Below are 17,342 nucleotides of genomic sequence, written 5' to 3' on the forward strand. Positions count from 1 at the left end.
ACTAGAGTGCTTTGAACTTTACTTCAGAATCTAACAAAATAATTTAAAAAAAAAATCTGCAACTAAATTGGACTGTTTTGTCATCTCACAGCTTTATGGACAAAAGTAAGGATCTGGATGAGCTGCTGCTGACTTTTTTTTTTTTTTGGTCTTACTACGTATTCTCACTTAATGGAACTGTTAAGTAGAACAGTATGCTAGAGTAGATGTCAGGCCTGCCACAGGTAAGTGTTCACTTGACCTTGCAGAGTACTTGCTTGTTCAGTAAATAACTTTAAAGTAACTAGCTAAAAAACTTATTTAGCAGGAAACTCTCCATAAATAGTGTAATAAATATCACTCTTTAAAAGGAGGGGCAGGCAATTTATAAGAACTTTCTATAGCATCTTAAGCAACACCACAAACCGTATAATCACCACTCTGTAATTTCATTCTTTCGGTAGTTGTGAATGTTTTAAGTATGTATGAGTAAAATCCCTCGTACCACTTGGTGTGTGATTACCTTCAAAAGGTGAGTTTGACTTCTTTTGTTATCATCCTGCAAATATTCCCACTTCTTTCATTCTCAGTTTAAGCCATCTGTTTAAATTAGTAAAAAGTTTTTAAAAGTCATGATGGAAATAACTTGATTTTTTTTTTCTTCCCTAAAATTAATATGGCTTGTTTTGTCTACCATAATGTATCAGGACAGAGTGTAATTGCATGGTGAACTATGGTTTAACTCCTATTTCTATTAACTGTAATTAAAAAAAAAAGAAAGCCACAACAAGGAGACTTGGGCATAATGCCAGAGAAGGGCATTAGGGAAGTGACTTAGTTGATGTTTCAGGTGTAACATAGAATAATGCTGATAGGAAGCATGACTGTCTAAGAGAACAGAGAACATAAGGCTGTTTCTTAACCTTTGAAGTTTCTGAACAGAGGAGCTGACAAAAGGCTTTTCCTTTGGACAAAGCAAAGCTTTTGGGTGTGAAAGAGTACGAAAGCAAGCAATTTTTCTTCATGGTATTACTCAAGCAATACACTTCAAGGTATTATTTCTGAGCATTTTCTGTAGAGTAAAAAAGGCTTCTTTAGGATAGATCAGTTTTAAGGCCTTTTTTTAGATGCTCCCCTAGTCCTATCTAACCCTTAGCTGCCTTATATCTAGAATATCTAAGAAAGATTTTGTTTGGTTTTTCCTCTTTTGGCTAATTGACACTGACAGTGTTGCATTTGTTTTCCCTTAGCATTTAAACCTGTTTGGCTATAAGTAGTGACAAACTTGCCAGAAGAAGCCTGACCATGCTGGCTGTCCTTAAAGGGAGAGTTGTTTGAGGTGCAGATTGGTGCATTTGAAGACATCTCAAATTTAAGCTCGAGCTATTAGGACAGGATTCTTAAATGATGACTGAAGCTTGTTGCCAACAGACTTGGGATAAAGAGAATAGTATGGATATTAGGCAGTGAGACCTAAGCACCTTATCAGACTGCTGGTAAGTAATTTAATTTTACCTGAAGAGTAGGATAAACATTTAATATGTGAAGGGAATTTAGAGAAAAACAATCAAGTTGTGCAAAGGGAGGGAGAGGAACAGAGAGGAACAGTTCATATGATAGCCCTGTAACCAGAGATTGCTTTCATATTTTTTGTTCTGTTTTTTAAAGGTGTGCGAGGGGAATGTGAGGGTGGAATATGACAAGTATGTGGAAACTTCCAGGATGCTCTCAGAGGAGAGAGAGCTAGGATGAAATAATCATAAATGCATTAGGGGAGGAATAGGAAAACTTCCTGAAAATGATATCTCTAAAAGCTTGTGATCAGTATCTTGAAGGATCCATATCCTGCAGGACTTTCAAGATATCCTGGACTTCGTCCAAAGCATAGGTAATCCCTGCAGGAAGAGTAATGGTGCAGTAACAAGATGACATAAGGAAATTCCTTGCCCTCACTAAGACAGTGTGCCACGTGAAAAGTTGAGCAAGGTATTCCTGCACCGACATGATCTTCCTGCTTTTACAGATGGCCTGTGTGGGTATAGACAAGGCATAAAAGCATCTGGCTTATACTTTCTGTGCTTAGCTCTGTATTTTGTGTTATAAGGGACTGTTCTTAGTCCCAAAACAAATGGTGGAAACTGGAGTGTTCCTATTCCTTGTGAGGATACAGGTGATCCCTTTGGAAACTATATAATCTGTTGAGCTTGAGAGTCCTAAAGCAAAAGCCTTCAAAAATATTTCTTTTAAAATGTATCTGTGCCAAACAGAGTTTTGGAGTGATTGTAATCCAACCTTGTACGCCTGTCTAAGGAGGCTGTAGAGCAGCCTTTGCCAGCTCAAAAGCAAAGCAATTTGTGAGCTGTGACATTTGTGCCAGAAATAAGTGTGCAGTAATTCAGGAAGAAGGATGGTGAGAAACATCAGGTGTTGCAGACTTATTTTGAGTTAACATTTATTCATTTCACCTTGAGATTTGGAACCTGTATTACTGCCAGAAGCTATTCTACTTAGTATATGGCACATAGAGTAATGCTGCACTGACTTGCCTACAGCCTTATTCAGTGATGCTGGGGTACAGGCCATGACAAAGCCTCAGGCATTCCAGTGGGTCAGATGGTACATGGCTGTCAAAGCACTATTATATGTCCTGCTGTGGGCACAAGTCTCAAGTCAGCCTTTCAGTTATTAGATTCAAAAGTAATAAAAACAGCATTCTGCCAGAAAACCTGTTTTGTGTGATGAAGCCTACTGGTAAGAAAAAAACAACAAACAACTTTGTCAGTGTAGATGGGATGAGGTAATTGGCTCCAAGAAACTTGGAATTAGCTGCAATCATCACCACTGGTTTTGAGCTTTCTTAAACTAATCTGCAATTTACCTGAAGCAATTGTTGGTAGAAGCCCAAGCCATAAAATGGAGTGCTCAACAGGCCAGCAATTATTTCATTAGCTCTGACGTAGGCTCTGCAGGTCTGTTATGTGCAGGTTTACCAAATAGGCTGGGAGCGGCATGAGACAAGGCCCGGTCACTGAGGTGTTCCTAGTGCTGAAGCTCTGTGTGCTGCGATGACCACTGTGGGCATGGGTGGAGTTCTCATGGATGTTCCAGCTCTGAAATCCTCACGGCAACTGTCTTGCCAGGTTCCCAGTGTCCTGGGCACAGTGCATATTTTGATGGGTGGTAAAGGACACGAGGAATGCAGGGTGAGCTCCGTTATGCATTGAGGCACTTGCCAGTGATGCTGGGGGAGCTGCAGTGGTGGTCTTCCAGACTGTACTGTCGTCAAGAACACCCACCCTCAGTTTGACTCTGAACTCTGCCATTGCTTTCTAAGGATGTGTATTTCTACTTCTTAACTTTCTTCAGATGTGTAAATTTTCTCTTAAAGGTAAATCTCTTGCTAAAACCTTTTGACACATTACACTTTTAACTTGTGTAGAATCTGGTTGCAATTGCATATGGTCTTGGTACAGAGCCTCTTGCAGCACAATATGCTGCTCATTAATGAGACAGGGTGGTCTTACTCAAGATGCTACCTCAGATCCTGAAAGGGAAGGTGTAGGAAAGAATCTGTCACTTGTTGCTTGTAGGGAAGATGTACTTGTGTGGGTTCTCTTGGGCATCAGTCACTATCTAAGAGCATGAACTTGCCTGAGAAACAAGTGGATGATTATAACTTCAAATCTATAGTGACATTCATGACCCCCAGGAGCGAGTCAAATCTTTCATTCAGTTGATACACTTAGTTTTAAAATAAGCAGTTGTAAATTGAGGTAAAGATTACTCTGCTGCTCTCTTGTGGTTTGTCTCTTTGATTTTGCCAATAAAGACACTGCTGTCTCATGCGCCAGTAGGAGTGTGTTCAACAGCGCCTGTAGTAATTGCAGTTCACTGGATAATTTTGTGCCCTGGATATAATTTCTATGTAGACCTGCATTTGCTCAGTATAAGCTGATTGAGGGCTGTAAGACTTCGTCAGTTAGGTTTATTTTGTGCTAGTTACAGAAGATAAGATTACAGTGACAGTCTTCTGTATTGTCAAGTAGGTAAGGAGCTTTTGCATTTATGGCGTTCTATTTGAGCAGCTTTGCCCAGTGAAACAAAGCTAGGTCATCAGAGGGGTTTTCTGGCCTGAAGGTGTACAAGCACATAGTAATGGGATATAGGTGTGTTTACAAAAGCTTCAATACTAGTACTGTCGTAAAGGAAAACTTTTTTTCTGCATTTCAAATCCAATCACATGTAGGCTTGAAAGGCCCATTTGGTGGAACTTTTAGGATTTGTTTGTTAAGAAAACCAAGCACTTACCTTGAGTCAATGGAATTTCTGATGTTTTTAAGTGAAGACAGAAATAGTTAAATGCATTGCTGCTATCATTTGTAGTTCTTTGTGGTGCATGAGCTCTCTATTCTTGTAACTTGAAAATCCTGAATTGGAAGTTTTCTGTTTAGCTGTATTACCTGCTGGGTGAGTCTGTCTAAAGCATGTCAAAGCGGGTTTGAAAGTCTAATCCTTTACAACATCCAGCCTATTGTAATCCACTGATTTCTGCAGCTGATGAGGCTTACTTTTTAGGTATCAGTTTAAACATCTCTTGGTGTCTTATCACAATTAATTCAATCTCACATAAAGTATTACTGTGGAAAACTGCCTCTAGTTAAGAAACTAATAATGCTGTAAAGGATACAGGCTTAAATGTAAGGGAAGTGCTACTGTTAGACACTTCCTTATTCATCTCGCACTTTAAGTTGTTGTCTAGGCTGTCTGGATCCAGGTCTAGATACTGAGGTGCTCTCAAGATCCTGTGTGACGTGTTGTATCCACATGGAGGCAAGAGTAAGTTTTTGACCTTAATGTTTTTATGATACGATCCTGTTCCACAGCAGCCTGCTTGGCTGGCTGTTTACAGGATTGATGGGATTATGTGGAACAAGATGCACCTTGATAACAATGGTAGCATTTATGCTGGGGCAGAGTAGGACTGTGTTCATTTAAGTAACATATGACTACTCTGGAAGAGTGGCTTGGACTTTGAGCTGCTTGGGAGTACATGCTGGGTCTGGAATAGGAAAGGTAGCTGCCCTTTCTTCAAGGTTAAAACAGCAGAAAAATTGCTTTGCTTTTCTTCAGCCTGCTCCTGAAATGTGAGAGTTTGGTGACCTGCTGGCACTTGATTTTTCCAATGTTGACATTACTATATATGCTGGAGCACCAAGAAATCTTCCATTATTTTAGGTAGGAGCAAACCACACAGAGCAAATTTGGTTTATTTGCACATCTCGGAAGACTCTATACTGCAGAATACATGTTCTCTGGGTGGTTGTCTGTGTGACGAGTTTGTGGGTGTGTTTCTACTGTAAGAGAAATATGTTTATTGAAAAAAAAATCTGAACTCAATTCCTTCAAATTCCTTTCTAATAAGAAGAATATTCTCCTTCATGACCAGAAACATTTTCTGTGATAATTGTTTACCAGTGAGTCTAACTTGCAGGTTCTCTGTTCATTCTCAGTTGGAATTTTAATTCAGTCTTAACTGTAAAAGAAGTCTGAGATCTGTTCGATTTTGGAGCCAGTAGTCAAACTCTTACTTTCCAACAGCTGCCTCTGAAATGCCAGTAAAGATTTTAACTGCTTCAGAAGCAAGGAGTTATGGATAAGGAGATGGGTAGAATATGTGTATTCTACACATCTTGTGTTAGAATAAACTCACAATTTGAGGTAACTGATTTCAGTCTGCTGTAAATGTTTTAGTTCAAGTGGCATGGTTTGAGATCAAGCTGAACAGAATATTTGGAAAACTGTTCTCCTTAACCATCTGCTTAGGTGCAAATGAAAACGTGCTCTTATGCCTGTGTAGGAAGACAAAGTGTGACAAAGCCTGAATCACGCATGAACTTATTGTCACCAGCCACAAAGATGAAAGCATGCCCTAGTTACCTTTTGCAGCCCCACATTTCAGCCTGCAGTCAAATGGAACTTAATATTGGGGTTTAGGTAAAGTACTATTCTTTCTGGAGGGTGGAGGGGGTGTACTTATGACAGTACTTGTTAACTCTTGTTAACTGTGTCTTGATTAACAAGACATTGGTAACTTGTCATGAGGGTACAATTAGGCAGAGAAAGTCTGGATGTTGCAATGTCTCTCCTGTGTATTGCTGATTTTTGACTTAGGATTCCTCAGTTGGCTACAGGGTTATGTTTAAAGCTTTGTTGAGCTGAATTATTTTATTCTGGGAGATGGAGGAGGAGAGAAACTAGTCTTCCACATCTCTTGTTCAGATGATATAATAGCACTGCTGTTAGATATTCCTTAGTTGACTCTCAATACCAAAACTTTGTTAATACAGATTTTCATTTCATTGTGTTTGCTTCCCACAGGAGGAAGGTTGGGGCAATGAGAGCAAAGCAGCAACATGAGATCCACCCTTAGATGCACCTGATTGCATCTCATTCCCTGTATCTGGTCATGTAGTCTCTGGTCCCTGAGATCTCCAGAGCCCTACACTTCAGGTAGCATCTGTAAAACCACTCTGATGAGCAGACCAGACAGTGCTGACTTTTTTTTTTTTTTAATTGCTGTTAAGCCCTTCTGACTTGGCAATGTTTTTGATGCTCAAATATGTTGGGATCTTTATCTTCTCAATGTAGGGCTGGGAACTGTCTTCTAATCTGTGCAGTGCTCTGGGCTGTAGTGAGGTTTCAAAGTCATCTAGGCGCATAACGAGATTGGCTTTTTTGGTGGTTTTTGTTTATGGAGTGTCATTGGAGAAACTATGTTTTTTCAGTGAGATAAAATATTTTTATTGCAGTAGCATTGCTAACTTATCAAATTATTCCTTTCTTGCAGAATAATAATCGTATTCTTTTTGAAAAGTATAGCAGCACAATAAGTGCATCCCACTCTACTCCACAACCACTTATTTCCTTCAGTAATAGGAAGAAACATATGTTTAGCGTAACACAGCAGCTTAGTTTATTTGGAAATATGTTTAACTTTGCTGAAGAGATTCAGTAGGCCTAGGGGCAGGTACAAGAGAACCATTTGCTGGTAGAATGGGTGATTAGTACAAATAGCACGCAGCACTTTTGTTTTTCTCAGTAGACCAAGATCCTTTCCTTAATATAGCCATGTTTACCAGTTCATAGAATAAATTAAGGTGGATTTGACACACAACCTTTTTTTCTTTTTCTGATGCCTTGCCTTCTTTCTGGAGTGATAAACAGGCAGGATTTCCAGAAGAGATTTTGGGTGCTTGAGTCCACCGATGTCCCTCTTTGCAGACAGTAACAGATATCTGAAAATCAGCTCTGAAATGGTGCCAGTTACTCGATGTAGTCACCTAAAGATACTTGTCTGATATTTTCTGCTGATTTTACATATGGGGATCGCATAATGTGCTATGTTCATAGGATCATGGAAGTTACAAAGCCCCTCACTGTACTTGGGAATACTCAGTGGTTTAGTCTGATTTTTAAAAACAAGGACCAAGACTTTTACACACTAAATTCCTTCCTAAGTTTAACTTGTTTAATTACAACCATTATGTTTGAAGTAAGCCATTGATGGACAACACTGTAAGACAGTGTTGAACACAGTTGAGAATCTGACCTCAGTCTAAAAAATCCAGGACTTTGTTGCTAAGCAGCATCACTAACCCCCTTCTAAAGGAACCACTGGTGCACTGCAGGCAAGCTGTTCAAACCCACCCAAATAAAAACAGAACTGAAGCATTTGCTAATTAAACAAACTCACACAAAGAAAAACTTTCAGCTGAGCCAAGCTACAACTTCTGAAAATGAAGTTCACTCTCATTAATACTGCTGTAGTTCAAGTCCCTTTGGGGCACTGGCTACCAGTGCTAACTGTATATGAATATTACATATTCCTAATTGCTGTGTTTTCTCCTCTTCATTTTAATTAAAGGAGGGGGCTCTGTAGCCTAGTCATGAGTGTTGCATCCCAGAAATGTCTAGCTCCATTTCCTGTTAATGAAATTTTTTCATACAAACCTACATTCTACTGATTTCGCTCTTCTTCCCAAGGGACTATAGATTCTGTGCAGCGTGCAGGGATCACCCCAATTATCAGCACAGCCTGGTTTAAACACTAATGTGCATAAGTCACCTCTTGCCTTACAAAAACTGTGTGCAGTGTCTTTCTTCAGGACCCTTTACTTACCAGCATTAACAATGCTTGGTTGTAACAGTTGGTCCTCCTGAGGCTTTGTTTAGCGCTTCACTACAGGTTTTTTCCTAACTTCCATTTGCCTTTGTTAATGGCACTGAACATCTGCCTCTTGTCTTAAGATACTGATAATTCCTGATGTCTTAATTGGGTACCAGGAAATTCAAGAGGCTGTTGAATTTTACAGAAGCCAGTGGGTATTTCTTCCCCTCCAGTGTGTATTTGCCCTTAAAAGCAGTTTTCCCCATAACTCTGTTAATGTACACAGGTGCTATAGAGAGTCCAACCCATACCAGATACAGTAGATATTAACAGCTACAGAGCTTAATGTGATGTTGTAGGTAGCAACAAGGATGCAATAACTACATATGACTATTCAGCCTTTGGATACATTTTGTCCTCTTTCCTGTGTCTTTGGTCAAAGTAATTAAAGTGCTTCATGTCTTAGTGGAAACCTTTTTGTGGGTGTTTTTTTCCTCCTTGATCCTTCAGGATCCTTTAAGGAACTTAGTGACATAGGTTCTTTGTCTCAGGTGAGTCTGCAATACTGAAACAAATGATTCTGGAAATGCAAATGTTCTTCATCGAATCAGTCCGATGCTAGGGATTAGATTTTATTTGTACAAGAATAGACACCATCTAAAGTAACTCAGACTATCTCCTTGAACCTTAATAAGATACTTTCTCTCCCTAAAAAATATTACTGTTTATCCTTTTTGGGTAACTGCTGTTAATTTTTTTTTTTCTCCTTTCCTATAACTGTGGTTCCTTTGTATATAAGTGCACACTTCACTTAGCTGGCTTCACAAAATGGAGGTTCCTCTTGAAAAACTTTATTTTAGGAACTTTTTGCTATCTGTTTGTTATTTCTAAGCCTGAGATTTTTCACATTGGATCCAGGTACATTTATTTTACTATTTACACCTATCACCATACATTTATATGGAATACCATCACACAGACAAACCAGCTACTGACAGTTAATATAAAGATACTAGATTCCACAAGGCTTAATCTGCATAGAGACCAGAAACACATTTAATGGTGAAACACAGATAAGTCTTTCTGTATTTCCCTTAATTTTAAACCCATTTTGTGTAGAATGTGATCTTCCTACCACAAATACCTACTTCTGTATTTGTGTATTTGTCCTGTGGTCAGTTTGTCTTGGGTGGCTAATGTCTTCCTATGCTTGATAGCTTATATTTCTTATGGTCATGAAATATGCAATTAATAGTTGTTTTAAGCATTGTTTAGATACTAGTTAAATTTTTTGTCTTCCACTCTCCTCCCAGCAACCTACCAGTGATAAGTAATCTCATACTGCATGTAACTTCTAATAGTGGACAAAACTCTCTGGTTGAATATTTCTCTGACTCCATGTGAGGTGGAGATCTAAAAGAGAAAGGACACAACTTCGGACTAGTTCATCTGTTTGCAGATTACTGTAGCTGTGCTTGCTAAAGCTTTACCAGAGATTTATTTTCCCTGGGGCAAGCAATATTCATTTGACTTGAGTAATTCAGAAGTCATACAGGATATAAAAAAATCTATCCCTACTTGCAGCATCCTTGTCACTGATCCTCATTCTTTAGGAAGAATTGGAAGTGAAACTCCAGAGCAAAGTAGTTGAACATCACACTAGTTAAGTATTTTGTATGCAACATCAGTTATCCTGAAGTTGCTTCATCTATCGGTTGCGCTATATACAGCATTGCCACTTGTGGCTTTTGTTTTGAAAAGTAGCCAAAATGGGGTATTTCAGCAATTTTTGAGTGCTGTTTGTCAAGGGGGAAAAGTGTACAACAAATTCTTACAAAGTGATGGCCTATTAAAATTGCTGTTTTACACCTTACTGGATGAAATATACCCTCTTTTCATTCACTTTTATCACTGGGGTGTTTTTGTTGACTCTACTACAGATCTTTTCAGGTCACTGGACAGCCACTATATAGAATTCTTTTGTTTTTAGGCATGCGTGTTGAGTGATCCATGCAACAGTGAAGAACCTGCCATTGTACATTCCATATATTACTGTTGTACCAGTTGCTCTTGATTCCATTAGCAGGACGCTGTTAGTTCCCCTCACCCTACAGTTTCAGTCAATGAAAACATTTGAAAAGACAAACATGGTAGAGAGCCCAGAGCTACATGATGTTGCATTGTGTGGCCCCACAACAATCTTTAATAATAGCCAATCCTGCTTTGGCAATGGTGGGCTTGCTTGGAGGAGGTTCTGCCTTCTTTTCTGCTGGGCTGCCTGCAATGTTCAAAACAGGGCACCATTAAAACCAAGAGCTGGTCACACTATTTCTTCCTGCTTCTGGCTTAAAGAATGCAAGCCTTTCCTGCCCTCCCCCCACCCCCAAATTTTTTAAGTCTTGTTTGAACAATACATCTAACACTTTAGTAGTAACCAAGCTGGTATGTGGATTCAAACTGCTCAGGAAGTCTTATCTCTTCAGTGGAGGGAGTTAAAAGGGGCTAAAGAATCCAGACATCTCAATGGGAAGGTAAACTTCTTGCATCTTGTTCAATCCAGGTGTCTCTGTTCACAGCCATAGGGTCAGATAACAGGTCCTTCCACAGAAAGTCATCTTACTGTGTTTAAATCCCAACAACTAAGGAGTTGAAAAACAAAAATATTGCTAGAGTTTATTCTCTCATCAACTTGGATGTCTTAATTAGGAGAACAAGATAAAGGTAGGCTTTAATTTTTCAGGGTGAAAAGAATCTTTTTATCCCTAACATTGCATTTAAAAGCAATGACATGAAGTAAACTAACAAGGGAGATGAGTCATGCTCCCTGTGACTAAAAGGGTATAAATTAGTGATGCATCTTAAAATGTCTCTATCAACCTTGTACTTGAACTTCACAGTCATTCCACATCCCTCTGGAAACTCTTTAGCAAGATCTCAATCTGTGCAAAATGGCAGTGTGTTTGGATACAAACCTCTTCAGCTGGTGGACCAAATCCACTTTCTAAGATGGGCATCACTCTCACTTGACTAAGAGCTCAGTTTGAGACAGGTCAAAATCAATCTGTTAACTTTTAGAGATCATGCTGTGACTGTTTTGTTTGAAAGTTGCAGCTAAAAGCTTCCAAGGCATCATGTAATCCACTTAGTTTCTGAGAAATTTGTGTGTTTGCAGTTCTGTCCATAAGTGGTTTGGGCTGAGGTGATCAAAAAGCCTGTTTATGCTGGTAAGATGTAAGAAATCTGGGGCAACTGTGGAATTTTGTAGTCTCTTCTCTAGTTTCCATCTTGCCTGCAGTAAAACAGGCAAACTTCGCTTCAGATATCCTAGCATATATCTTGAGGGGTTTTTCCAGTTATTTTTGCAGAACCAGATGGGAAAATGATTGGCAAAAATAAATTTAGTTGCTTACAAAAGCAGGTTGTGGCAATGTGTATTCAAATACACTTTGCATATTTAAAACATGTAGTTTTAAATTTAAAAAAGTAATTTTAAAGTGGCCATAGATGACTTGGATTCAGTTTTAAGGGATAATTGGGCATCTGAATTCTAACACTATCTTGTTTCAGGGTGATCTAGCTAGATTAACTTAGCTTTAGGCAGAGGCTGGCCCAGCATGGCCTTTGAAATTGCTCTTTTATCCAGTTGTCTTTGGAGTTTTTCCTATTCTTGTTTTTCTTAATATTTAGGAACTCACTGGTAGGAGATTGCGTTGCTTTGTCTAAGGGTTTTAACTTGGTGCGAAGGAATTCAGCCATCTCTTTGTCTTCCTCTTTCTCTCTGGTGGAAAAAAGGAAAATAAATCTGTTACAGAAATAACAATGTTTTCTCTGTAAATGGGACAGTAAAAGCTTGAGTAGCTAGGATCAAATCACTAGTAAACAATTCACTTCTTTGTCCTTTTTAACAACACTTAATTTTGCTGCTTATTAAAGAGCAAAATATTTGCTAAATGAAAACAGTAACAAACTTCCTGTAGAATTCAGAGACAGAATTTTCCCAAGGTTCTTTATTTCTCTCTGATAGTGTTGTATTCATTATATTCCGTAGTCAGCGGATTTAAACCATAATGTGAGGCCAACTTTAAATAGGTTATATAAGTGCTTCATGATGCTTCCTCTACAAAGTAAAGCAGAGGATACATATTGCTGTGATTGTACTGCTTATTTTTAAAGGCCTGCTTAGACAAAAGACTGGATCTCATGGTCTTCTGCTGTTAGTGTTTACCAAAACCAAGTATATTTCTCTTTGCCTGAAGATGACCGCATTAGGCCCAAAATAAAAACATTGTGTTGCTAACCTTGATTGTATCTATTAATGATATTTCCATGTTAGTTTCTTTGCTATTTTGTTACTTAAACTTTAACAATGAGTGCACTGATTGAATAACTCAGTTTAGAGGAAAAGCAGATTTTATTATGAAGAGTTTTAAAGAAAAGCCTCAGGTTTACTGCAAATGTGAATTGACACTGATGTATTCACATCGGCATAGTGCACAGCAGTACATTTTCAGTAGCCTACAATTAGGCTTCTGTATTGTCTGGCTGCTGATGAGGCTTTTGCGATTTGCACATCGAACTAGCAGTTGAGAGCTCTGGATTACATTACTAGCTCAGGCTTCTTGTCAGCTGCTGACTTTGGCCAGCTCTCTTTGATCAGCTGCAGGACTCTGGCAAGCTTTCTTCTCTCCTGTCCTTTGCTTGCTTAGAATTTACATGTGTTGGAAGAGATATTGTCATTTAGGATAAATGGATTGATGAGCCTTGAATCTTTACTGTTGAAAGAGACAGGGAAAGTAACAGCAAAACTCTGACTATTTGTAGAGTGTTGGGATCTCAGTGCAACAGCTGGAAACGAACTTTTGAGGAAGACTACAGTTTTCTCAGCAACTTTGGGCTAAGATACTGAGATGAAAACATTCTGAACTTGCTTATGCTTTAGGTTAGGCAGACGTGGGTTAGTGATTGCATTCTCTTTTTTTTTTTTTTGCTATGGCAGAGTGAGAATAGTAATAATAAAACCCAACCACATTAATAATTTTTTAAAAAAAGAAAAAGGCAGATTTTAGATGTCTACAAATATGCCCCTTGCAGAATTCCATTTCATGTCTACTTCTCATGCCAAGAGGATCTTCTGGTAGCAGCAAAAATTCTTCTCTTTTTAATGGTAAATGCCCAGATACTTTCTGGTAGGAAAGTAAGAGACCAAACCCTGCTGTAGTCATGAGATGACTGAATCATTAATGGGATAAAAAGCCATAGAGGTGCAGTAATCTAGTTTTAATGTTTTTCCTATGGAACTGGGAGGAGGCCTTTAACTTGGTAAGTTGTTTTAAAGGACCAATTCTCTCCCACTAATGTCAATGTAAATTTTGTCACTCATTCCAGTGTAGTATTAGACTTGTGAAATCTCACGAATAAGTTTAGTTGCTTTTAGTTCTTACCGTAATCTCTCCACCTCTGCATCATCTACAAGAAAATCTCTTTTTTGTACCAGTCTATGGATCTTCTGAATCAGTTCATCCTCTCTTTGTTTCTCCATCTTTGTTTTTTCTTTTTCTGGTCAAAAACAGAGAAAAGAGACTATTACTTTGGATTCTAGGGAGCCAGGTGGGGGGTGAAGGGGTGGACATTGCAGATGTCCAAGAATGAATTGCTGATTGAAGTCAATGGTTCTTCAGACCTGAGTCACCAAGACCGCAGCAAGTTCTGGTCGCTGCCTCTGTTCTCTCTTCCACTTGTTGCTGTTGTGTCTGATCGGCTTAATGGTCTGGAGACTCTCTGGGGCTTGCCAAGCCTACTTTTAATATTAAATTACTCTGCAAGACACTGCTTTGAATTTTTTAAAGAGCTTTGGTAAGAAAACAGTCCAGGATGCTTCATTAAATTCCATGGTACAAACTCCCTTTGACCTCAGAGGAAATGAGACCACACCAAAAGGAACCATTTCTCTCTGTTTCATGACAGCTTTGGCTGTTGACTACAACACTTTTTCCTACTCTGGTGTAAGGCAGGTGAGCTGCAAATCCATACAAATAGCATCAATTGTAAAATGTGGAAAAATAAAAAAGTGTTTATTTTCCCTGTGCTTCAAAAATCCGAGTAATATATGTTCTTGTTAATTTGCCAGTCTGTAATGACTAGGTTGTCTATAAACAATGATTTTTGTGACATGAAAGATGTGCCTGTCACAAACTAAAGCTCATGAATGTTAGGGATTACAGAGCTATAGTTTAAGGTTTTAAAGCAAATGTAGTTAAGACAGAAGTCTTCAAACCTAGCAAGTGGAGCAGAGATGAGAAAGCCAGAGGCAAATCCCAGCCCACGTATTTCCTCAAGAAGCTGAAAATTTTGATTAGCTGAGAAGTCACTTTGCATTAAATCAAGAATTTTGGTTTTGAGCAGTAGAACTGTGCTTAGAGAACCATAAAATTAACTACAGTAAGAGTTGTGGGAAGAAGGGCAAGCTGTGTGCAGCCTGATGCATCTGAGCTATGTTATGTCTGCTGATTGAACTTATAAGATATTTTAAACAGCTAAATAAATCAGGCATTTGAAAATAATTGTTTAGTACAGCTTAATTTTGGATCGTGGGCTTCAGGATGCTTACTGCTGAGAATTTCTGCAATAAATCCATTCCTTAGTAAGTGAGATAAAAGCACCTTGAATATATTTTCAAGACAATGAAATTCTGTAAGTCTCAATCTCAGTCATACTCCTTGGAGAATTTTAAATTATGGTCTGCCAGTAGCGGAGAAAATAATTTGTAATATAACATAAGGCTGATTTGTCTGGGATGTATTTTCTGTGTTTTATCTTTTAGAAATTATAAAGGAAGGTGGTTATTGACTGCTATGAAGATTTCAGGACCTCTACATTGTTACCCATGGAGAATTCCTGTGACTAATGCTGAATTTGCAGCAGAGAAAAAAGGAGAATGCTTAGAAATCACTGCTTTTTCTTGCTTTGCCTCTTACGTCTATGGAGCAAGGGATCTCCTCCTCTTATTACTGAAGGTAGAAGCTACTTTCTACTTCCTTTCAATCTGTCCTCCTCCCAGACTGAGATGTGCTCTCCCACAATATCGTTCAGGAAAACTGCCTGCCAAATATACGCATCCTGAATTGTGGCAAAGTACTGCATACCCTGTGTACTGAAAGGCTGATCCTGTGTCTACTGAAATTGGCTAAACCGTGTCTACTGAAACCAAAGAGCAGGTCTCTATACAAATCTGTATACTAACAGGAAAATTATGATAAAGAGGTTATGAATGAACCCATTTCTGGAAAGTGTTTTTCTAGGTTAGGCACACGCTGTGTCAGCACTTAGTTCTGTGTGAATGCCAGCAGCTTCTTTGTCTTTAAGACAAAAATATTCTTGTTGTGAGTCTGCCAAAAGGTGGTGCTGCTGGAACTGCGCATACTTAATTCTTAAGTTTGCTGAGATTTGCAAAGTGCTAAGGAGAAACTGCTGTCTGTGGATCTCTGCTTAAGACTTTGTGACTGGAAAATGGTTTCTAAAAGGTTAAAAAAAAAAAAAAAAAAAGAAAACCGATCAACCCTAACTTTAAGTTAAAAGCTAGGAAAGCTGCAGACTAGAAGAGGTGAGGCAAGGGGAATCATTCATAGATATTTTCTAGGATTCATAATCCTTTCCAATACGATTTAAACCAATAATGTACCAACAGTGTTATTAGAAATTAAAAATGTGACCTATAAGTAACTAAGTATAAAAAAAAAAAAAACAAGTAAGAAAGATTATGAATCCACTTTTGTTGGGTGCAAAGAAAAGTGGAGAAGTTCCTATACAACTAAGAACATGTGGCCTCAGAGTAGACCCCTGTTTCCTATTTCATAAGTGACCTTCTCTCTCCCTTCTGGGGAGAAAGTTGTCCTTTAAAGTTGCACAATAAAATGTGGGGGGAAAAAATGAGGATAATCAAAGGAGAGTCAAAACTTGTCCTTAATAGTTAGGCAGCAGCAAATTATTTCTGAAGGGTGCTAGAGGCCATGCAGTAATATCTGGTGTAAATGGCCCACTGCATTTGCTGAGTGTTTTGCAGGATCTGTCTGTACGTTTTTTCTTGAACAGAGTAGGGCTGTTGTGGATGATCTAAAACAGCAAAGCTGTAGTGAAGCAAAATTCCTCACTGATTTCAGCTGGAGTTTGGAGTTAAGCACTGCAAAACTGCCCACAACTCTGTCCCTCCTTAGAGCAGTGAATTTGCAGAGAATTAAGGCAAAACACAAAGCAGATTTTTGCTCCTTGCTTTTTGTAGAAACCTGTTTTACTTTATTCTAGAAGGTAGACTTAACTACAGGTGTGACAATGAATTGGTATATCTAGGAAAAAAAACCAATCACATTCACAGTGATGGTTATAAATCCCTCTCCTTTCTCCCTTTTATCTCAGCACTCTGTCTTTTCTACCTGACAATCTCCATGCCCCTTGGTTCCCTTGAGATGGCCAAGGGAGTGCAAGAACTAAGGAATGTGCACCTTGTTTGAGTGATATTTGCAGGGTTGCTGCCAAGGGAGCAGTGAAATATAGCATGAAAAGAAATTTAGAGACCAGGAGATTAAAGATGGGAAGGAAAAATAAGGACTAGAGGAAAGAGATACAAAACTCAGCCTTGGAGGGAGATTTCTGATTGTTAGCAGAGGTGTGTTCCTGACACCATCCCCACCCGTGCATCACCCAAACATTATCCTAATATTGGGTTGGAGATAGCAATTACCTGGGATTGCTACCAAACTCTGCAGCTCTTTCTTAAGGTTCATAATGTCTTTGCACAGCTGGATGTCATCCATCCTGCAGAAACAGAAAAAGCATGGTCAGAGACATGCAAACTCCATCTTGTGTTGATGGGATTGGCCAGATCTCATCTGAATATACAATACTGTCCCTTGCCTGGGACCTGTGCATCTGCTTGAAATGCAGAGGTTTAACCTTGGGATACTGATACTGTTTATTCAACAGTTTTAACAGATAGCGAAAGGTATGTAATACTAAATGCCTGTTGAGCCCTTGATTACTTGTCTTACTGGGATCTAATTTGTGTGTAGGTCATATCTGTCACTGCAGATTACTTCAGATGCCTTTTGCTTTCTTGAATGTCACCAAACATTCTGGAATGGGCATCTGTATATTTGATAGTCATGAAAAAGACAAGTGTGCCATATTGCATGTACTGCAGCAA

General features: G+C 38.8%; 1 protein-coding gene across 1 annotated transcript in view; it reads right to left on the minus strand.

Moving 5' to 3' along the window:
• Nucleotides 1–6,772: 6,772 nt before the first annotated feature.
• BMERB1 (bMERB domain containing 1) overlaps nucleotides 6,773–17,342 on the minus strand; it is a 55,108-nt gene continuing 44,538 nt past the window's right edge. The window contains exons 3-6 of the mRNA XM_050906324.1: nucleotides 16,881–16,954; nucleotides 13,588–13,702; nucleotides 11,842–11,924; nucleotides 6,773–10,424 (exon numbers count right to left, since the gene is read on the minus strand). Coding sequence (XP_050762281.1) covers nucleotides 10,312–10,424; nucleotides 11,842–11,924; nucleotides 13,588–13,702; nucleotides 16,881–16,954 — 385 coding nt within the window. The 3' untranslated portion in view covers nucleotides 6,773–10,311. The remainder of the gene's footprint in view (nucleotides 10,425–11,841; nucleotides 11,925–13,587; nucleotides 13,703–16,880; nucleotides 16,955–17,342) is intronic.

The sequence above is a fragment of the Gymnogyps californianus genome, chromosome 15 (assembly GCF_018139145.2).
Source record: "Gymnogyps californianus isolate 813 chromosome 15, ASM1813914v2, whole genome shotgun sequence".
In the NCBI taxonomy this organism is placed as follows: Eukaryota; Metazoa; Chordata; class Aves; order Accipitriformes; family Cathartidae; genus Gymnogyps; species Gymnogyps californianus.